This window comes from Cebus imitator, unplaced genomic scaffold (assembly GCF_001604975.1).
Source record: "Cebus imitator isolate Cc_AM_T3 unplaced genomic scaffold, Cebus_imitator-1.0 Scaffold299, whole genome shotgun sequence".
NCBI lineage: Eukaryota > Metazoa > Chordata > Mammalia > Primates > Cebidae > Cebus > Cebus imitator.
This window is the reverse complement of record NW_016107614.1, coordinates 532,890-555,789: the sequence shown is the minus strand read 5'-3', so window position 1 is coordinate 555,789 and position 22,900 is coordinate 532,890. Positions and strand designations below refer to the sequence as shown.

General features: G+C 54.4%; 1 protein-coding gene across 1 annotated transcript in view; it reads right to left on the bottom strand.

The window, feature by feature from the left end:
- Nucleotides 1-22,900, bottom strand: part of LOXL4 (lysyl oxidase like 4) — a 45,341-nt gene that overhangs the window by 1,779 nt on the left and 20,662 nt on the right. Inside the window, 13 exon segments of the mRNA XM_017502731.2 lie at nucleotides 1,864-1,975; nucleotides 2,364-2,500; nucleotides 3,158-3,273; nucleotides 4,377-4,620; nucleotides 6,391-6,553; nucleotides 7,637-7,804; nucleotides 8,506-8,660; nucleotides 8,795-8,978; nucleotides 9,805-10,024; nucleotides 10,221-10,259; nucleotides 11,749-11,954; nucleotides 12,842-13,020; nucleotides 13,551-13,865. Coding sequence (XP_017358220.2) covers nucleotides 1,864-1,975; nucleotides 2,364-2,500; nucleotides 3,158-3,273; nucleotides 4,377-4,620; nucleotides 6,391-6,553; nucleotides 7,637-7,804; nucleotides 8,506-8,660; nucleotides 8,795-8,978; nucleotides 9,805-10,024; nucleotides 10,221-10,259; nucleotides 11,749-11,954; nucleotides 12,842-13,020; nucleotides 13,551-13,833 — 2,206 coding nt within the window. The 5' untranslated portion in view covers nucleotides 13,834-13,865.

Here is a 22,900-nt window from a genome sequence, read left to right as displayed (position 1 = left end):
ATGGAAAGGGTTGTGCTGGTTATTCACCTGTACCCCCTCCCAAGGTTCATTCTCTGCCCTTTTTTTTTTTTCTCTGTGCCCTGGGAAGCTGATCCCTGGTGAGCACATCACTCTGGCTCCTTTGTCCTCTGTTTTTGGTTGAGTTGGGTCAATGGAAAGCAACAGCAGAAGGTCAGAGGGTGGAAGGAGAGAGGCCAGATATTCCTTCCCCTAACTCTGGCCCTGTGGTTTTGACAGTGGTGGTCTATGATTCTGCTCCAGCTAGGTTCACCCTCCTTCATGTCTCTGGCTTGCACCTGGCTGCAGAACAGCCCTTGCCGTGCTCCAAACCCAAAGCAGATAACGGCTTTCTACTTTTTTTATCCTTGATGTCTCAACACCCCTTGTTTCCTTTTAAATAGTCCTTTCATTAAATAACCTCAGACTCTCACCAAGTGTGCCTTCTGTTTTCTGCAGGGACCCTGTTGGGTCTCTGACTGGCAAGAGGACCAGCAGGACTGCATTGTTTCTTGCCCCTGTCACTGTCTGGGGACCCTTGCAGCCTGGTTCCAGCATTATGGAGGATCTGCTGTCTCCATGTTGCATAGCCTTGGATTCCAGACTCAATATCCCTGTTTCATTTAAATGGCAGCACAATCTACTCAGTCACACGAATTCCAAACCTTAGACTGTTCTTCCTCTTCTCACTCTTGTTCATCTGTTGCCACAGTTATTTTTTGAAAACCTAAATGATCTTTTGCTTCTTTGACTGAAACTTGTCGATAGTTCCCAGAAGCCCACAGGATAAAGTGCATTCTCTTAGAACTATCATAACCCTGCCTGCAACGAGGTCTAGTACTTAGTAGGTTTGACGTATACAGCCCCATTTTACAAAACAGAAAACTCAGGTCCTGATACCCTCACTGTCCTCCAGCTAGAAAGTGGTACTGGATTCGGGACCCAGTGACGCCTTCTGAAGCCCAGTCCTCTGCTCTTTCTCCTCCCATCTTTGACTTTGGCCTCTCCGTCAAAACTCAGCTCAAATGCCACTTCTGTGAAGCTTGTGCTAGCCCCCAACTGGTTGCTTTCTGTCTGTGCTTGCTCGGCATTCAGGCCACATGTTAGTAGTTCTGGGGCTATTTGCATGTGTGCATACCCTATCTCACACTTAGGTTCCCAGTGTCTGGGGCACAGTGTTCAACACAACAGTAAGCCTTAGTAAATGTTGGTTGACTGAACAACTCTGTCCCATCCCACTGCACATATGCAGTTATGGGTGTGAATGTACATCTCAGCAAATACAGGCATTTTTTAGCCTTGAAGATTGAGGGAGTCTTTACTGACAAGTAGAACAGCCCCTCTTCTCTGCCCCCACTAGTTCATGATCCTTCCTTTGACTGACACTACCAATCCTGTAAGTGGCCCGGTTTTCCATGGTCCCCTTCTTGCAAGCAGTGATCACACCTGGAGACAGCAACACAGAGCGAGGGGACTTCTACTTTTGCCTGTGGGTACCCTAACCCTAATCCTAACTTCTATATGAAAGAGAAAGGAAAAACAATGAACTGGAAGAGAAAAATCCTGACATGGCTTGAGGTGACAGGAAAGATTTAGGACAGATTGGAAACTGAGTTTACAAGCACACAGCCTTAGGTGCAAATAGGGACGTAGAGGATGTAGTTACTGGGTGAAGCCAATGGTCTGACCAGTTCTAGAAGTCTGCCTTGTAAGATGTCAAAGGAAATGCATCTGTGTTCCACCCCTAGCCTTTTACACACCACACACATACAAGTCACACACTGGGGTGTGGGAGCAGAGGTACATTTACAGTCTCCCAGCTCCCTGAGCCTACACATGGCTGATGCCACAGTGGCTCGGAGTTACCTGTGTGGCAGTTGTGCAGCCAGACCCGGTGCCCATCATACTTGCAGTGGCACTGCATCATATTGTTGGAGAAATCTGACTCTGCCACCTCATAGTGGGGGTTCACAATCACCTGGAGTGAAAGAGGGAACAACTGAAAATGGGTGGTTTGGTTTCTGAGTGACTATGGCTGTGATAATCCCTTACATGTGTCTCTATTTGCCTCATTTTAATTCTTACAATTACCCAGGAGGTAGGCACTGGTGTCCCCATTTTACAGATAGGGACTGAGAAGTCCCAACTGAGAAACTGATGTATCCAATGTTCACTGACTGAGGACTCAAACCCAGGTTCTTTGGATCCTGCTTGAGTGTCACTTCTGTAATAGCACAGCTCCTTCAAGTGACAGGCCTGCCGGAAACCCTATATGGGAAACAGTCTCCCTTCGTTTGCCCTCAGGGAAACTTTTGGAACATCTGGAGGAAATTGGGCTCTGTGGGGGAATCCTCCAGCCTCCTTACCTGGAAGATATAGTTCCCGGGGCCCACGTCTGTGATATCCACCCATTGGCAATCAATGTCGTGCCGGTAGGTGTCCCAGCAGCCTACAGTCACTCCCTGTTCCCCAAAGTTGGCACATGCGTAGCGCCGCTGCAGTCCTGTAAGGAAGGGGCCAGTTTTTGAGGCAAGACCAAGCACTCTTCTAAGTCTTTTTATTTGCTTTACCAGTTCACTGTCATCATGCCCAGTTCACAGATTAAGGACCTGAGGTTCAGTTAAATAACTTGGCTGAGTGTCAGAGCTAGAATCCTGCCATAAATCCAGCACCTGAACAAACCACATTTGTGACAAAGATTAGTTTGACTTCTCCAGTGCAAATCCTTGTTGAACTAGGAACTGCAGTTGGAAGATTCCAACCCTCCTGTGCTAGTTTATTTGTGTATCCACATATCCATCCCTCCAACCCTCTGAAGACCCAGTGTTTACCATGCAGTTCGTAACAGTTAGGGACTGCGGGTATGCAGACAGGAATTAGACAATCTTGCCCTTGGAGAGCTCAGCAGAGATAGGACAGGTCTGCAACTCTTCTCCAAGACAGGAAGTGCTGAGTGTTTTAAAAGAGGAACACTGTGTGTGGGGAATTCGGAGGCAGTAAAAACCTCCTGCGTAAGAAATTGCCTTGAATGCTGACTTTTCAAGCCAGGGTCTCCAGGTGCCTTGGGCCACTGAACAGGGCAGAGAGGAGCCTGATCCCAAAGTGGCTGAAGAACATAGCAAGAGGAGATGCTGATAGGTACTGACAGGAAACCACATACCTGTGGGGCAGTTCGTGTCTTCCAGACAGAAGCTGGCCTTGTGCCCCTCAGCCACCCTGGAGCCATTGAGAGTGAGGAGGTCATAGTGGGTGAAGACCTCAATGCTGTGGTAATGCCTGCAGAAGGGGTACAGCTGTCATTGCAGCAGCAGCAGGAGAGGGTCCTCTCTGGAGGGGCTGGTAGGGAAGACAGGCACTAGGCCCCATCATTACCCTGAGAGGAAAGTTGTAATAGTAGGGCAGTACCCTTCTCCCTCCCAAACCCGAGATTAGTGTGACCCACAGCCTACTTTGCTGGCACTCCTGCCAGGCAGCAAGCACAGCTGCCCTGGTCACCTAGCGTCTCAACCCAGGCGAGAAGCAGAAGCCCTGCGTGGTCGCCTCCAGGAGGCTGGTGCCTGACAGCGAAGCCTGAACTGGAGGGGGAAGCAGGGGCGGGGGCAGGTCTATGAGCAGCCTAGCAGCTGAGCTGCTGGGAAGATGGGCTTCCTGGGCTCCCTGTCAGCCTGGGACCAAGTTGCTACCATCGTCTCCAGTCCAGTTATAATGACAGCTCTGTTCATGCTACCGGGAAAGGTGCTTATTATCTCAGGCGAGACCAAGTCCCAAAGTCATTGCCCATTCCTCTCAGCTTTCCCCACCCATGGCTGTGTTCTGAAGAAGAAAAAAATTCTGCCTTTGTCACAGGCATTGTCTTTCCCTCTCTCTGGTCTGGAAGCTCCTGATAGGAAAGAATGTTCACTGTCCCTTTTTTAGTACCAGTCTGTTGATGCTGCTCTTTGAGGACCTTGCTTTGCTGCTGAAGGAACCAGCGAGCTTTTCCTGCAGAGCCAGCACCCTGGATGGGATGTCTATTTTGGGCCTCCAGGTTTCTGGAAGTCCCTACTTTACCTGGCTTCTGAAGACAAGGCTTATGTATGATCCAACATCGGAAAAGTGTCAGATACCATTCTAACAGAACAACTCTGCTGGCAGTGACGCCTCTATGGGACGTTGCTGTGGGAAACAGACCCCACGAGCACCATCGACAGTGAAGGCAAGAGCCATGGAGGGGCAGGTGGACGCTGCGTTCCTCACTGCCTCCTGCAGGCAAAGCCAGCAAGGAGAGTACACACCCTTCCCAGGAAAGCTTGCCTGTGGCCAGGGAAGGGCCACACTGCTCCCTGGACCCTGCTTTTTGTTCTTAACTCTCTCGTGCCAAGGCATGAGCAGGCTCTAACCTGTGGCACTGGTGCCAAACCCAACTCTCGCGTCCAGCCTTTGGACGGAAGTCAGTCCGGCCCAGGTTGTAGATCTGCGTGGAGAAGCGCAATAGGCGCCGGTATCCATAGGGCCAGTCCATGTGATCCGCAGACTTAGAGAGGCAGTTCTCTTCGTGGGCACAATACAGCTGGCTGAGCGGGCGGTCCTCCAAGTAGGCTGTCTCCTGCACTAGCTGGGCGTTCATCACCAGGTCTGGAGCACCTGGGGCAGCAGAGGGCATGGCAGTGACTCGAAGTGGCAAGGCAGCCAGGCTTAGTCTCCAGCATGGAGGGTAGGCTTGCCCCCAGATTAAACCCTCCGGGAAGACCCCACAAAAGAAGGGCAGCTTAAGAGTCAGGAGATCTGAGTTCTAATAACAATTAAAGGAAATCTATCACCTAAACCTCGGAGGCAGCTTCAGTGTCATGGTTTTGGAGCCAGACCACCTGGGTTCATTCTTGGCTTACTTTCTGACTGCATAATTCACTGGCTCTGTAACTGCTTACCCTTTTTGTCTCTCATTTTCATCATCTGTAAGCTGAAGATAATGGTGATATTAATGTGATGACACCTGTTACATGCTTAGACCATCATCTGGCCCACAGTAAACAGGTGGTGGAAGTAAGCTAGGATTTCTTATGTAAAATGCTTTTAAGCCTGTAAAGTACGTTTACAGGCTTTAAGTATGTAGCTTAGCTCATATAATCCTTTCAGAAAGCTCTGCTGATATCTAAATTGGATACCTTGCCTGTACTGTCACTAAAAATCACTATCACTAAAGTGGTCCCGGGCGGAAGCAAGGCCCTGCCACACCGCTGACCACAGCATGCATGCCACCTGGGCAGGCCGGCCTCAGCTTGCCTCGGGCTGGAGCCACCTGCACCTGGAGTTGACCATGTGGGGTCCTGTGGTGTATATTGGAGAGAGCCAGGAAGTGCCCACTGACAAACCTAGAGTTTCTTAAGAAGGCACGCTTTCAGGGAATGAGAAGAGAGAGTAAAGGAAAGAAAGAAATGTGAAAAGAAGAGAGGAAAAACAAGTGGTGACAGAGGCTGCAGGTTGGCTGGCTGTGCCCAGCGGTCGTGAAGCATCAACTGTGTTCAAGAAGCAGCTGCCACTGTAGGCAGTGGGGCAGAGAAGGGTACAAGGTTCCCAGGAAGAGGAGTTGCGTGGGGAGCCGGGAGGCGTTGGTGCTGGGGAGGTCCACTCTGATGCCCCACCCCTGCAGGGGAGGGGTCTGATGGATGGGCCCAATGTGGAGGGTGCCCTGGGCAGAGAGGAGGCCAAGAGCTCACTGACAAAGGTTAAGGATGTCTTGCTGTTGAAATTTGGCCAAGAAGAAGGTTAAGTGGCCACTTGGGTTGATGCTCTCTGTAGCCTTTGGACTGGATATAGTCCATCTTGGCACTGACCTGGTTGGGAGATGTCAAACAGAGATGCTGCTGCCCTAAGAATCTGGGTTTGTGGGGGCAGAGCACTGCCACAAGTGGCCTTGTCCCAAAGCCTTTTGGGTAAACCCCTCAGCTCAGGAGGAGAACACACAGCTGGGCCTTGGCCCCGGGTGTGTTCACATTTGTGTGTGCTCTACAACAGCTTGCAAACTGCTTTTCTGAATACACACCACATAAGAAATACATTTTATGCTGTAACCCAGTACACACATAGTTCCAGGAGAAATGGCCCTTACTGTTTTCTGTCCTGCTTCATTTTGAAACTGTTGGTCATAACCCCAAAGTTGAAAAACACTGTTCTATGTCCTGTGCTTTCACATGTTCTCAGTGTTCTTTCTCACGGTAACTCCATGAGATGGGCAGGGTCTGGATCCTGATGTGACGGGTGATTTGGCCACCCAGCTGGGAAAATGGCAGAGCTGGTACTTCCATTCTCTCATGCTGGCTGCTGGCCGTGGACCTGGGACCCGCATGTAGGGCCCTCCCTGAGGGGGAGCACAGGCCTACCCGTCCCCAGCCCTGTGAGCCCTCCGTCACTCACTGTCCATGCAGGAGACTCCAGCCAAGAAGCGCCCACCGCCGTGGGAGCAGTGCACTGGCCCGTGCCTCTGGCACTGCTGCAGGGCCAGCTCTGTGCCTGAGCAGCGCACCCCGCTCATCACCACCTCTTGGGCTCTCTGCATCCCCGACCAGTACCAGGTTTCCTAAGAAAACAGCCAGCGTCACCCAGTCAGCATGCCTTTCAAGTCACCTCCTGACTCCCATCTGAGGTGTGGCCCCAGTCATTCCACCCCCACCAGCTTGTGTCCAGTGTGAGCTGGAAAACATTAAGTGATGAGAACCCATATTCCCTGGGGCAGTCCATGGCACATCTGGACCCTTCTAATAATTAGAAATACCTTCCACATATGGAGGTAAAAATCCACTAGCCATGGCTTCCACTTCTGGCCCTACACCCCTCCCTCTTCCAGATGGCAGCCCTCTGCTCTGAGAAGGAGGGTCCTGTTCCGCCCCTCTGCCTGGGTGCTGTGCTCCCATTTCCCCAGCGGCTCCTCAAGCAGCCCAGACTGTCGGTTGTGTTCAGCGGCGAGCCCATCCATGTTGCGCAGCAGCCAGTCTGGGTGCAGTCACAGAGGTTTCTGTCATCACACCCACGTTCTCTTGATTTTGTTTTCTTGATATAATTTAGATCTGTCCACTTACTGCCCCTGGGCTGCCTGGTCCAGTCCACACTTCTCACCTGGGCTGCTACAACAGTCTCCTGAGTATGTTTCCCTGCATTCGTGTTAGTCTCCGCCCAACTGTTTTCCAAACAGCAAAGGAAGAAATCTTTCAAAAATGTGGACTGCAGGCTTTGAGTGATTTTGCCCCTGTCTGCTCTGCCCTCACGCTTGACAGCACTCTCTTTTGATAGCCACACTACAACCCCTGGCTCTGATTTCCTCAGCGAAGTCAAGCTTTCTGGCCACGGAGCATTTGCATAAGCTGTTCATTCCTCCTCCACCTTGTCTGACTGGCTTCTGTTCATCTTTCCTGCAGACACAGCTGTGTCCCTCATTGACCATTTCATTAATAACTGCCTCCTTCACTTGACTGAATGCTCTGAGGCAAGGGCTGTGTCTTCTTGTTTAACACACTGTTCCCAACACCCAGGATCATGTCAGCTCATAGTTTCACTCAGTAATGAATTGCCAAATGGGTAAAGAGGCAGCAGCTTTAGCACAGAAGTTTTGGGCCCCAGTCCAGGAGGGTAAGAGGTCATATGGAAGAACAAGACAGGGACCTACCTTGTGGGCATGGATGGCAAAACCCAGGCCAAGCTGTCAGCAGGCCACCATGGCTTCGGTGAGCCCCCAGTTTTCACTGCACACAGTCCCCCAGCGAGGGACCCCGTTCACCTCCACCTGCACCTCCAACAGCCCCTCCTCGGGGATGCGCCCACCAGCCAAGCGCACCTGCAATGGCGAGGGTTGTGTGAGGAGTGGGGCAGCCTTGCAGGGAAGAGCTTGGGGCTGCGAGCCGGGAGAGCGCCCAGGACAGCTCACTGTGTCGCCCTGGGCAGACCTCCCCCTCTCTGAAGGTGGTCTTTCTGCACTGGTCTTTCTCTGGAAGGTGAGGACAGTGTCACAGGTAGTCTCTCATGTCCCTGCCTGCTGGAGAAATCTGACTCAAAGTGCCTGGACTGGGGGCTTCTCCTGCTCTGGCGCTTGCCCTCCACCATTAACAACTGGCAATTGCAAAGGCCTTTCATGTCCCTCGCCTCATTCACAGTGACCCCCTGAGAGCATGAACCCCGTTTTACAGTGAGTGGCCCCAGCGATTTGCTTACAGTCCACGTTAGCACTGACACTTGCACCTGAGCATCCCACACAGCCTCCCTTGTGCCAACAGCCCTGCAGCCCTCTCCCAGGCACCTTTCCCAGCATCACAGGGGACTCGAGGGGTATGGGAGAACACGACCTGCAGAGTCCCTGTGACCTCTGACTTTTCGGAGGGGCTGCAGCCAGGCTGGCTCTAAGGGAAGGTAGACTGGTGCCCAAAGCAGAGGCGTCGATTGCTTCTCCGGGACCTCTCCCGCCAGCTCCATGTGGTGTCCTGGGGGCTCCCCAGGGCTTCCTAGCCCCCAGCCCGAGGCCATGCTCAGACGCACACTCACCTGGTTCTGGAAGCCCATGTTAGGGACATTGCACCTGACAGCAGCATCATTCTCATGTTGACAGCCATTCTGGGACCCTTCCAGGGCCATGCAGTCACTCAGGGTCCGCTCATATCCCCTGCAGCGCACCTCGCTCAGGTGGATGGGCCCTAGCCCTAGACAGGGAGAGAGGTGCTGTGTGCAAGGCTCCCTCTCCACAACCCTGCACTGGTGGCTTCCCTCCACCTTCAAGACATGGACCAGTGGCATATCCAGGCCTTCTCACCCCTTCGTAGGCCGCCTCACTCACCTTGGCCCAGCCGGGCCCCGAAGAGGGCCTCACGAGCAGAGCCAAAGCCAAGCTGACGGCACACGACGCTGGCAGAGATGAGGTTCCACCTGTGGTCGCAGACCGTGCCCCACTGGCGGTTCACGAGCACTTCCACCCGGCCCTCGCCCAGCCGGGCCCCGGAGCGCAGGCGCACCTTCAGCTCCTGCCAGGAAATCTGCATCAGGGAGGGCTGCCAGGCAGGGCTCCTTCAAGCTCCACGGCATTGACCAGGGCCAGGAATGGGGAGTTCTGCCTCTGACTTCGCATAGCTGCCACTTGGAATAAGCTGTTTTTCTTCACCTTCATTTCTTCAAAGACTACTCACCACCACAGCCTCATCAAGGAGGCCATCTCAGTGTGGCACTGAGGCGCCTGTACCACCTCACGAGGCCATCTCACTGCGGGGCTGAGCTGACTGTGCTACCTCACGAGGCCATCTCAGTGTGGCGCTGAGGCGCCTGCACCACCTCACGAGGCCATCTCAGTGCGGGGCTGAGCTGTCTGTGCCACCTCACGAGGCCCTCTCAGTGTGGCACTGAGGCACCTGTACCACCTCACGAGGCCATCTCAGTGTGGCGCTGAGGTGCCTGCACCACCTCACGAGGCCATCTCAGTGCGGGGCTGAGCTGTCTGTGCCACCTCACGAGGCCCTCTCAGTGTGGCACTGAGCTGACTGTACCACCTCATGAGCACTTGCTCATCAAAGGACCAGGCTCAGGTTCAATACTCGCCCTCAGTGGAATGTAGCTGGGATTTAATTACTGTTTTTATGGTTGCCTTCTATTCAAGGCAGTGATGTCAGTTTCCATTTATGGTAGGGCTATAAATGATCCCTTTTAATACATTCCAAGGTTCTACAGTTCTGTGATTCACTCTCCTCCTCCCAGTCTGATTCCTCTCTCCTGTGTGTCCTGGACCTCCCCCCAGCCCCCACCAGGCAGGGTCCCACCTGTGCCTCCAGGCTGGGGTTCAGGGCCCCTGGGGCTCACCTCTGCCAGGGACCCTTTGCGTTGTGGCTTCGTCTTCTGTGGGCGGAAGTGAGGCCCTGCCACACAGCTGACCACAGCGTGCATGCCACCTGGGCAGGCTGGCTGCAGCTTGCCCCGAGCTGGAGCCACCTGCACCTGGCAGTTGGCTATGTGGGGCTCTGTCCCCAGGCAGGTGACCTGGTGGATCCAGAAGGAGTTCTTATTCGTCAGGCTCTTCAGCCTAGAGGACAGGGAGACTGAGGGTGGAGGAGGGGCTGAGGGAAGGGCTTCAGGACTAAGGGAGGCCAAGGTGAAGAGGAGGGAAGGGGAGGAGATGGGAGAGGATGGGAGGGGAGGGAGAGGGAGGGCAGGGGAGGGGAAGGAGGCCCTTCATGCCACACCCCTTTGCCTCCTCCCCCTAGGGTGCCGCTCCTCACCTAGACTTAGGGTCCCTCATCTTCAGATCCCAGAGTTTCCTGTTATGGGAGAAAACAGGAGGTGGAAGGGGCATGGAAGTCCCACCCCCTGTCACCTGGTTCCTCATAGTTGTCCTTAAGTTTGTACAGGACTTTACAGTTTGTAAACTTGTTCACAAATCTTATTTCAATGCTGAGCTTCACCGCAGCCCTGATGGGGTGGCCATCTCACAAATAATAATTTTACAAGGAAGGCAACCAAGGTCCCTCACTCAATCCTATAGTGGGGACAGGCGGCTCAGGCTTGCCCTCTCCCAAGTCCAGAGGAAGGGGAGCATTTAGGGAATGTCCAAGAGAAGAGGCCCTTGGGGACAGGTGGGAGGTGAAGGCTTTGCTGGTGGGGGTGACCCACCCAGAGACACCCAGGCTATCATTAGCTGTGCCCTCTTCATGGGTGGCAAGTGAGTCAACGAGACCCAGGTGTGCAATTACCAGGCAGGGGGAGTCGGGCCGAATCCCAAGATCCCCAAGGATGCAGCTGTGGTCTGACCACCACCCCTGTTTCCTCAGGATGGGGATCCTCTAAGTCAGACACAAGGACACTGCAACGAGGGCCTTCTAACCCCTAAGGGAAGCAGGATCAAAACTGATGGGGTGGATGAGGCAGATGACTCAGGCGTCCTGCAGGAGATTTCTCCCTTGATGAGAAACACACAAGTCTTCCCCGACACGGGTCTGGCAGAACTGTGACTGGGGCTGTCGTTTACTTGCTGATGCAATCAGCTGTGACAGTTCAGCCCTGGTTCCGACAGAATATTTTTACGTCTCCTCTCTCCAGGCCCCCGACCCCATACCTCGCTTACACGCAACCCAGTCACAGCCTGGCTTGGATCAGACCTGAGGATATTCAGGAGGGAAGAGTTGGGATGTTCACAGTGGAATGGAGGATGGAGGCCTAGAGGCCCTCCCCAGAGCCCCACCTCCAGTCACTGGCTGAGCTGAGGCCAGAACAGTTTGCCTAAATTGTGTGGGTGTCGCTGAAAGTATTTGCAGGAAAGTCTAGTTTTTTAACCAGGAACGCCTGGTTTTATGTTCAGTTGTTTTCACCGAGAGGGGCCTTCTGTACCTAGTCATTTTTGTTTACATAATTCGAAAGTGCAGTGTTTATTTTCTGACTGTTTCTAGGTATTTCCCAGGATCCTGAAGGTCCTCCTCATTCACTTTCCTGTTTATTATTCCGAGGCACCCATGAAGCAGGAAATCCGGGCACATTCCTCAGTAGGGCCTGTCTTCCCTCCCCCAATCCCAACACCTGCTGGATGTCCTGCCATAGACACCACCACCGCCAGGCAGTCCCCGCCGAACTTGGCAAGGTTCCACGTGCCACACACATCACACACTCACCTGTGTGCACGCTCACTTGCCCCTCACACGAGTCCACGCTCAGGCTCATGCACACACCCTACATCGAGTGCACGCACGAGTACACACGCTCAGCCCCTGCCCACAACCCTGCCTCCGGTGGGCCCTATGCCAGCCGCCCTCCTACCTGTAGTAGTGGCTGTCGACAGGCACCTCGCTGGGGAAGCCCAGCATTCCGCACACCACTCTGCTGTTGTTCATGGTCCAGCCCTGGTCACACACTTGCCGCCAGTGGCCCTCATAGTTCACCTCCACGGCTCCCTCGGTCACAAGGCTGTGCTTCTTGGTGCTGGCAAGGATGGGCTTGAGCCGCACCTCCTCCAGCCGCCGACCCTGCAGGGTGCATAGTCACCTGGGGACCTTGGGACTCCCGCTCCTCCAGTTAGTTCACTGCGGATCTTTGTGCAGGACCAAGGCTTGGAACTCTTGGAGACCATCCCACCCAGCCCCGTCATTGAACAGGCCAGGAAACTGAGGCCCAGAGAGGGGGAGGCATAGTAAGTGCAAGGCAGAACCTCGGCTTGTCTAAGCCCTTTTCCTCAGTTCCTCAACTTTGTCAAACTGGAGAGAACTAGGCAGATCTGGCCCTCTCTGGGATCAGGATAGGAGTCCTTGGAATTTGGGAGGCTTTTGTTGGGCATGGAGGGGCCTTCTCCATGCCACCCTGGGAGAGCTGAGATGGGCACAGACCAGCTGCTTGTGGCCATGGCAGGATCCTTTGGCCCACAAGACCCCCAACCCTAGCCCTGGGATGACTCGGACCAGTATGGAGCCCCCATCACAACACGCTGCATTCAGTGGCCACGGCCGGCTGTGCTGAGGCTGGAGGCTGCCTGGCAGCAGAGCCCTGCCCTGCCCGCTCCTGTTGTTTGGCTTGGGCTGTTTTTAGCTCAGGGTTGTTTGTGCTGGGAAGAGGCAGCAATTGTTGCCAGGCCTCGTGGATGAGGGAGCCCCTTACCCTACTGCTGTCTCCCTTATGGGAACAGCTTCTGTGTTTCCCAGTGGGTTCAGCTCTGGTCTTCTGGTCCTCTGGCCTGCCTCAGGCTGGGGCCCTCTCTCTACACACCTGCTGCAGGCACACTCAGGGGTCGGGGCCCCGGGGACGCTGCTCAGTGCAAGTCACCCCCTTTCCCCTCGCTTCTCCTTCAGGCTCATCCTCTGGGAGCTTCTCTGTCCTCTGACCCTGCCCTTGGCTCAGACTAGGGCCTGAAGAGCCTCACCTGGGGCCCAAGGGCATTGGAGACAGTTTCAGAAACATAGCCACGATGGCGCCGGGGGTGGCATATCACCCCTACATCTTCTGAGTGACTGCAGTCATTGACACCCCAGCCATTAGACCCGCACTGGTCCAAGGAGCTCTCCGTGCCCACACAGCGCACATTGTCCAGCCAGATGGGTCCTGTGGAGTGAGGGTAATGCTCAAAGATGGCACAGAGAGGCAGGTCACAGGCTCTGCCTCCTGCATGCGATGCCACACTTATCAAGTCACCTCTTCCAAACCCTGGGAGAAAGTGGCAGGGAGGAAGAAGGTTGGGTCTCCTGGGGAATTAGTATCTATAACCCTGCCTGCGACCTCCTTTGAGCACTGGGTCTTACAGAATCTATTTTTGGAAAATGCCAGGTAGCTGTAGGCATCAGACCCACCTGTTTGCCCATTTTTTCATTCAACATTCTATAAGCACTAACTGTGTGCCAATTGCTATGTTCAAGGAACTTAGAGTTTCGTGGTGGTGACAGTGGTGGCCTCATTACAAGAGAGAATGGGAGAGTGGGAGCAGGGGCCATATGCAGCTGGGACACTCAGGAAATGCCTTGTGGAGGAGGTCACGTGAGCAGGGTATTAAAGGATGGTGGGCGTCAGTTAGCCCAGCCTGAGAGAAGACTGTTACCATCTCCTTGCCATCCCGCTGGGTGGCACCAGTCACTCACCTTTGCCTTGGCCATACTTGGCACTGTGGGCCCAGGTCACGGCAGCATCAAAGCCCAGCTGGCGGCAAGCCACTGTGGCCTCCTGCATAGCAAAGTTGTCGTCACACACGGTGCCCCACTGGCCCTGGTGCAGCACCTCCAGGCGGCCCTCCTCTGGCCTGCTCTCTGGGCCCACCAGTCGGAGCTTGGTGGTGCCCAGTGACTGTGGCCTGCTGGGAGGGGGTTGGCCTAGCAGCAGCGGCAGCAGAAACAGGAAGACGGTGGCTGCTGGGGACCTCGTCATGGTGACTTCAAGGGCAGCTGAGGCCAAGATACCTGAGGAATGAGTGAACATGACAGTGATCACCACCTCTACCCAGACCTCAGGCCTCTTCAGCAATTCTGGCAGCTGCTGGCAAGAGAAAGGATAGAAGGCTCCCCTGTCAAGTGTGTGTGTGTGTGTGCGCGCGCGCGTGCATGAACACGTAGTGGCATTAATTGAGTCTGGGCCACGTTAGCTGATTTGGTTCAAATCCCATCACTTACTCGCCATGTGACCTTGAGGAAGTTTAATCTTAACCTCACTGAGTCTCAGTCTCCTCATCTGTAAAATGAGGATAGTAATCTCCATCTCACAGCGTTGTTGAGGGTTAAATAAAACACTGTATGGAAAGTGCTTAGTAAAGTCCCAGTGCTTGGTGAGTACACAATCAACAGCAGCTTTTATATACCTAAGGTCTTACATGCAGGTGGACGAGGTGGTCCACCCTTTGAGTAATGTGGGATACTCCAAGGTGCTTTCAGGTCAAGAATATCTACCCCGGAGCACTGCCACCACCTTTTGATGTTCCTAGTGCCCTAATCAAATGTATGAAATGCCGTCTTCACCCCAGAAGGCACCTGGAAGGCTGGAGCAGGAAGAGTTATTAGGGGCATTGAGGACTCTACTACTCATTGGCTGCGTGGCTTGGCAAGTCTCTTCATCTCTCTAGGTTCTGACTCTTTATTTCTAAAGTGAGGAGATGGAACCACTTATCATCTGATCCCTCCTGCAGCTTGGATAGCCTATGAGAGCCTCCAGTCCATCTAGGTGTATGATTCTTTCAGATTCAATACAAATTTTTGGAATACTTGCTTCAGGCCAGTCATTAGGCCAGGTGCTGGGCCACAGAAATGAAGACACCAGACACCCTCCCTACCCTCATAAAGCTCAGGGAAGAAGAATTAGGGAAGGCTTTCAAAGAAGGGACACTTAACCTGAGCCTTATTGGACAAATAAGAGTTCTCCTGGGTGAGAAAAGGAGCCTTCAAGGTAGAGAGACGAGGATGAGCAAAGAGGGAAAGAGGTGAGTTTGTGCAAGAGCAGGAAGCGCCCTTCTCTTACCCCAAGACTACAGTGTGGGGCCTTGGAAGGGAAAGAGATGGAGGAACGGGCTGGGCCCACTGATGAAGGGCCTTGTGTACCACGCAGAGGGTTTGCCTTCATTCTGCAGAAAGCAAGGGGCCAGGGGAAGGTTTCAGGCAGTGAATAGAGAGAAGGCCCTGGCTGTAATCAGATGATTTTTGGGTCCTTAGAGAGGGGATGAGGCTGGGGGCAGGTCCTCTCCCCTTCACTCATCAGCCCTGGTCCTGGGACCAGCAGGTGGAGAAGGGCATAGAAGAGAGAGTCAGCTGGTTAGGGCTGTCAGAGACATCTGGAGCCACCAATGCTGAAAATCCTCCACCCTGAGGCTCTGCTGCCGATGGGAGCCGAGGCCGACCTGGAACAGTGGATGGAGAGCGCAGTCTAAGAAAGCTGGTTCTGTTGAGACCTGCCTCTTCCACAGCCATGGCTCCTCTTGGGGAATCATGCAGCTCATCTGCCTGAGCTGGGAGGGTCTCACAGGCCCCTGCCACTCCCACTTCCATGGATGGCCTCTGGCCCACTCCCTCTTAACGGCCTTGGCCAGCAGCGCTGGGTGGAGTGGGCTCCTAAAAGTGCACTAGACGAGTTCTGGGAATGAAGCTCCATGGGAGTGGGGATGTGTTGTGTCCCCAGTGCCCAAAATAGTGTCAAATGTATAGGTGGCACTCATTCATATCTGTGGATGCATGGATGGGAGGTGGCAGCACAGGGCTTGAAAGCACAGGCTGGGTGTCAGACTGCCTGGGTTCAAATCCTGCCTCCACCAGTTTGTTTCTAGGTGATCTTGGGCAAGTGATTTAGTTTCTTGCTGCCTCAGTGTCTCCCTCTGTAATGTGCGGATAATAATAGCAACTACCTCATAGGATCTTTATAAAGATTAAATGAAGAAACATTAAACCCTTAGAAGAGCAAGCCTTCAGTAACAATGAACTATTATTATTATTATTATTATTGTTATTTTGAGATGGATTTTTGCTCGTCACCCAGGCTGAAGTGCAATGGCACGATCTCAGCTTGCTGCAACCTCTGCCTCTTGGATTCAAGTGATTATCTTGCCTCAGCTTCTCAAGTAGCTGGATTACAGGCATGCACCAACATGTCCAGCTAATTTCTTTGTATTTTTAGTAGAGACGGGATTTCACCATGTCGGTCAGGATGGTCTTGAACTCCTGACCTCAGGTGATTTGCCTGCCTTGGCCTCCCAAAGCACTGGGATTACAGGCATGAACCACCGTACCCAGCCAACAATGAACTGTTATTAGCAGCTACTGAAACAGCTACAATAGAACCATTGGTCTCGACTGGTCCCACCGTCTTTCTGTACAAAGAAGGAAATGGAGGTCATGTCCGATCTCAGCTGCGAGTCCTTGGTACTCTTCTTTGCAGCCTTCTCTAGATTTGCCCCTTCTCCCTCCACCCACACTAAAGCCCAGATGCTCCCCTCTGCATTCCCTGAGGCTGTGCAGGGGCCTTCCCATTCTCACCTCTGCAGTCTCCCTGAACCCTCCCATGCTTCCTTTCCAGACTGAAACAGCTGTGCATCCTCCCTCAAAGAAGGAAGCAGCCTCAAAAGTGACGGTTCCTTTTCCACGTGAAGGAGAAGGGGACAGGGGAGGGAAGGAAGGTGGAGGAGGAGGAGGAAGGGAGGGAAGTGAGGATAATAATCATACATTTAAAAATACCCATTAAATACTTATCTCCATTTTACAGATGAGAAGGTCCAGGGAAGTCAAGTAACTTGCCCATCCAGGATTCAAACCCAGGCAGCCTGCTAGATGCCAGGCTCTCAAAACCACCAAGAATGGATGTTGGAAGAAGGGGGGGAGGAGGAAAGGAAGGCAGGGAGCCGACTGAAATTCCATCCTGTTGCTGGTGGATTTATGACCCAGGCCGTGGCGTGAGGGCATCAGGCAAGTTGCTCTTCACTGAATGCCACACAGATCCAAGACCCTGCCAGCTTGAGGCACAGAGTCACCTGCTCCAGGTGTGCCAGGAGATGCTGGGACCTGGCCTGACCTAGCACAGGTAGGGAGGGCTGGAAGACTGCAAATGCCCGAGTATTCAAGAGAGGGCATGGGGGGTGCCGTCCTGAGGGTGCAGCAACTTTGGGATCGCGCCCCTCTTCTCTGCAGTTGGGCAGCTCTTCTCAGCAGCCTCAGCCCTGTGGCCTCCACAGAGTAGCTGACTCTGTGACCTGAAGCAGTGCTAACAAAACAAATGGTCTCTGAGCTCTACCTGTCCAGGCAAGAAAGGTGGGGCTTGAAGTCTTCTGGCCCCCTTCCCTTCCGTGTTTCTGTCACACGCCGACCCCCCAATATAATCAGATCTGGTCTGGATAGTTGGACAGCCCAGATCAGCCCTGGCTCTTTGTCCCCCAAGTCTTAAGTGTGACATCTGAACCCGCCTTACCCCTTCCCTGTCTCCTCCCTGGGAGAAGGCAGAGCAATGGTTACACACGGCTTGTACACAAACAAGACACGCAGGCACCCCCGAGGCCTGGGCGCACCACCCAGGGCGGGCCTTGGGCCAAGCTCCCCAACGTGGCCACTTGTCCAATTGGAAGCAGGTTGGGGAGCGACTGGAGGGCCGGGCTAAGGGTCCATGGGACCCCCAACTCCCCCCGAGGCCAGCCTCCAGGAACCCTCAGAGGCCTGCAGACCCACAGAGAGACAGAAGGACGGACGGGACAGCAAGAGGCAGATGCAGGGCCAGGGACCAGGGCCAGGCCAGGCGGGGGCTCACCAACTGGAGCGCGGACGGTCCGGGGCTGAGCGGTCGCCTTGGCGGAGCAGAGCTAACGGGCTCCCTCCCCGGGCGCCCTGGGGCCTTTTTATTCGCCTGCCGCCCGCTGCCCCCAGCCCCCAGCTGACCGCGGAGGAGGCCCCGCAGGCCCCGCCCCGGGCGGGCCTGGAGTCCACGGGCGCCCCGCCCGGCCTTCCGCGCGGCGCCCCCCGTCGGGACACGGGCCAGGGGGCGGGGGCGCCCTCCCGCAGCCGGCGGCCCGGGAAGTCCCGGGGGCGGGAGCCGCGGGGGCGGGGGGAGCGGAGCTCCCGGGAAAGGGCGGCGCGGGGACCGCGGCGGCTTTTGCAGGGAGGGCCGCGGCGGCCACGGGAGTCCCTCTCCCAGGCGCAGTTTTTTTCCCTTTTGCCAAACGAGATCATGACGCCCACCTAGAATCCCAGTCCGCGAGTCCCGGTGGGTGCCAGGGCCCCGGCACAGAGCCCTTCGCGCGGGCGCGCCAGGCTGTCACAGGGGCCGAACCGCACGAGCTCAGAGCTCTGTTACTTAGGACAAGGTGGACGCCCTTTCGGGGAGGCCGGGGCTCAGTGCAGAGAGGTCGAGGTGGTGCCGTACAGTGGTGCTCTCCTGCAGGAACAGGCGGGTCGCCCGAGGTTTACGGAATACCGCCTCCGCGCCGGTGTGAAGCTCTGCTGCCCATTGTGCAGTTGGGAACACTGAGGCCCAGGTGACATAACTTGATCTTGCAGGCAATCAACAGGGAATGGGAGAATCCAACTCCTCCACGACGCCCCTTACAGAACTGAATGATGCAGTCCAGGCCCTTGTCGGGCTCAGAGGGCAGGATGTTAGTGCAGGGGGCAGGGGCTGTGGAGTTAAAGAATGTGGACATGGCTGACCGCGAGGACTCCCATCAGCTGAACTGAGCGCCCCAGTCCCAGCCCCAGTTTCTTCCCCTAGACCTGGTCCTGCCCTGAGTCTCAGTGGCCCCATCGGTAAAATGGGCAGAAGCTTCCAGCCTCCCCGTCTCCTCCCTAGGCTGCTCCCAGAGCTGCCCAGCCTGGTTCCCCTCTTGCCCCTACCTTGCCTGAATGTCTTTCCAAAGCTTCATTCATCCCACAGGCCTTTACTGATTTTCTCCTACATGCTAGACAGGGTGCTAGAGTGCTAGACGCTGGGAGGGGGCTTCCCGGTCTGTGTGGGAGGCAGATGTGCAAATAAGCCCTGTTAGGTGAAGTTCGATAGAGCTAGGATGTCAAGATGGACCTTTTCGATCTTGGGTGACAGCCAGGTCAAACTGACCCTGCTGCCAGGGACCTGCCATCCACTCCTGGCCGCTGATGTCCAAGATGTCCCCCCAGTGCCCCTGCCCCACCCCAGCTGGGCCCAAAACATTCCCTGTGATGAATCAACAGGAAAGAATGCTCCCAGCCTCGGGTCAGTGGCAGCAGCCCAGCTCCTCCCCTAGGGACAATGAGGCAGCTGTGGGCTTGGGTGCCAGGTATGCCTAAGCCCCCTCCTAGGACCCAGCCACCTCTCATGCTGAGCCAGGAGCAACACAGAGGGTTCGGAAACGTGGGCTCTGCCTGCTGCCAGTCATTCACCAGGCCTGGCTGCCCAGAACTAAAAATACCCTGGAGCACAAGGGCTGGCAGAGGATAGAGACCAGGGAATGAATGGATGTTGCCCGGAAGTCCTTTAATTTGCATGACTCTGGGCAGAGGCCAAGGCTGGGGAGCACTGGAGGTGGGGATCTCTACGGTATGTGCTGTGACCCCCAACCTTGAGAAATGAGGGGCTCTGGTCCCAGCCTCAGCCCATGGCGTACTAGCAGTAAGATTTCCTTGGCTGAGTCGTCCTCTCCTCATCCTTAAATGTGATTACCGTAGGGGTCAGATGGGACCACTGGATTCATCTCCATCAGCTTTGATTTGATTGAGAACACCCTATTCTTCCCGCCTGCCTGGTTGTGCTCACCCAGCCTCAGCCTGGCGCCTGTGTCCCTCTCTGTGCTCTTTTTACAATAGTCTGTGCCTGCCTTAACTCTGTACTCCCCTCCCCCCAGCTTCTTATTTATCTCTAAACCCAGATCCCGTCACGGGGCTTGGCACATAGCAGCTACTCCAGAAGTGCTCACAGATTGAATGAATGGACCTAGTCATGTGTGCCGGTCCCTGGTCCCCAAGGAGACACAGACGAGCTAGATGTGATTCCTGTCTTGTCCTCCAGGAATTTGCCGAATGGTGGGGGAGACAGAGCCACAATCAACCATCAGGACAAGGCATTGTCGCCATTATCATCATCATGGCTGGCTGGGGTCAAAAGCCCATGGACAATGCTTTCCTTGCCTCCTGTTTACCAACAATGACACTGGGACACAGAGGGGTTAAGTGACTTGGCCAACGTCACACACTTGTAATCTGCAGAGGGGAGCAAGTGGTCAATGACAGCGAAAGCACAGGGCTGTGTGGGTGCCGAGCAGGGAAGTCTGAGGGTTGAAGGCTTCCCGGAAGAAGTGCCTTGAAAGGGTGGATCTGATATACTGGGCAGAGAGGTGGGAAAGTGAGGTGGTCAGGAATAACGCCCCACCATTCCATGGAAGTCGTGAAGCACCGTGCAGGTGTCTGGAGTTACTGCAGCTCCCCACATTCCTCAGCCAGTACCCAGGGACTTGGTTGTGTAAGAATTTCCTCTCCCTGCCTCCACCTAGCATGAATCTCTTCCCCGTGGGGTGCTTCTCAACCCTCCCTTCCTGCCTAAGTCAGAGTCTGTACTTCCCTCCCAAGTGGGAAGGCCAGAATCTCCTGCAGAAAGTGTTGGCCTCCAGGGTGCACCTGGGTGAACCTGGTAGTGAACCTGGGGGGAACCTGATGGAGTGTCCAGTGCCCAGGCCTGCTGGCAAACTTCCTCCTCAGCAGCCTTCAGGACTCAGTTCTAGCCTCACCTCCTCTGTGACTCAGTATGGAGGAAACTGTACAGTTTTAAAACTGGGCAACCTGAGTTCCAGTTCTGCTTCTGAATTGTGTGGCCTCGAGTGGGTCATTTCACTGAATCTAAAGCACTGCCTCCTGCATCTGTTTGCCCTGCCGTAGCATTCCTGCCCCCTTTGACATTCAGTACTGTGGCAACAGCCCCCCAACTGCTCTCACTTTTCCCTGCATCTCACTGTTCCTGAGGTCAGTCTTTCTGAAGAGTTGTCTTGCTCTAGCTCAAGAATCTTGAAGAATCACTACTGCCCACAGGAGAGGACGAATCTCCTGTTGCCTCTACTCACTTCATTTTCCGTATTCTACCTACCCTTCAGGCCTAACTCAGATCCTAACTTCTCCACAATTTCTCCCACGAAAACTTGCATGAATGCTCTCAAAGTAGAAGATGCTGGAAGTGTCCCAGAGCCGAGCCTGGGTGCACACTTAAGAGGAAGGGCTAGAAGCGGGCTCCGTCTCCTGGGCAAAGAATTCCAAGAGCGTGGGTTTGGAAATCGAGTGGAAGCTCATTGCTTTGTGATGAGGGTATAATCGACAAGGGCCACAGTGATGCCTCTAGAGCAGGAGGACCAGACCAGGGACCCTTGCTGGGGCCTAAGGGCACACGGGATTGTGTGTATGTGTGTATGGGGCAACAGGGAGGATGTGACATGAAGGTGGGACTGTGGCTCAGAGGTGGGCCCCAGGGGAGAGTGAGGGGGACACCCAGTCACTCAGCCTCCTTAGGGTCACACACAATGCTCCGTGGCTGGAGGAGAGGAGAGGATGTCCCCAGTGCGATGTGAGGGGCAAAGGAAGAGGAAGGCAGAGGCTCTTGGTCTGGGCTCAGGTCGAAGATGCTGGCAGGAAGAGGGCTGAAGAGGGAGCAGCCCAGCCAGGTTACCCTGAGAGAGCTATGGGCCACCTGAGCAAGGGCCTTAGCTTGGCAGGTCAGAGGGGCCGCTGCAGTCTGAAAGGGTTGGAGTAGGGGCGGGCTACAGGAACCTGAATCTTTCTGGGTACTGTCCTGAGCTGGTATTTAACGCTTCACAGTCATACCTTTCTGCAGGAGGCGTTGGGGGGACAGGCACGGATACGGGGGTTGAGGTGAGGGGACAGGGGGGAGTTTAATAAGCTGTAAGCTGCTGAAAGGCAGAGAGTAGGACTCAGACTCTCCACTTCCGCCTGCAGGAATCCCGCACAAATGCCCTGAATTCCCAGAGATGTTTGGATGCTGTAAGATGAATTGATCAATGCGCATTTCTTCCCCAGATTCTCTTTCTGCCCCTCAGGAAGACACATGCTGTCATCCCATTTCTCATTTGTAACTCCTTCTCGCCTGGGGAAGCTTGGTGTCCTGGCTCTCCTCCCCTCCCTCCTCCTCCTTTTCTTCCTCCTCCTCCTTCCTCCCCTCAGGACCTCTTCCTGGCCTGCTGCCTTCCCTGCCCTCTCTCCTTCCCTCCTCTACCCCCTCACCACACACCCTCTCTAACTCACCTCCAAGCACTCTCCAGTTCCCTTAAGAATATCTCCCCCTGCCAGTTTCCCTCTTCCCCCTCCACCTGATGGCAACGGCAGACCCCCGCTTTCTCTGTCTCAGCAGCTGGACACAGGCACAGTACCTGGATATGCTCCTGTTCTGGTAAATTAAAGTCATTAGTTCGGGGGGAAATGAGGCAGAATGAAGACTCAGTGCCACAGCCACACAGCCCCCGAGGTCCTTCAGGAGGTCATGCAAGTCTGCACTGACCTTCTCATCTGCTGGTAATTGAACCCCTTTTTCCTCAAGCAACACCAGACAAGTTAAATTAAAAGACATTTCTTATTCTATGCTGTTTTCCTGGGTCCTTTAAAGCGACTGGTGTAGTAACAGCGTTGCATCTCCCGTGGCGGATGAGATCAACAGGCCTTTGTGGGCTAGCCTGGGAACTTTGCAGGCTATAGTGTTCTCTTTGCAGGAGAGCAGTGTTCTTCCTGGCCCAGGGTTTTGCCTCTTCTCAGCCCCTTTGGGAAGATCACTGACTATTTGGGGGCACAGCCAAAATGAATGCTAAGTGTTAGGCGCCACTCCCAACCCCAGATCCACTATTTGTGAATTATGTCTGGAATTAATTGAGATATTCCATGGGAAATAATTTGAGGAACAGAGGTATTGATTAAAGAGAGGTACACGTGAACTTAACACAGATATCTTCAGTCTTACATTATCTTAGTTTTTCTTTTCTTTCTTTCTTTCTTTCTTTCTTTCTTTCTTTCTTTCT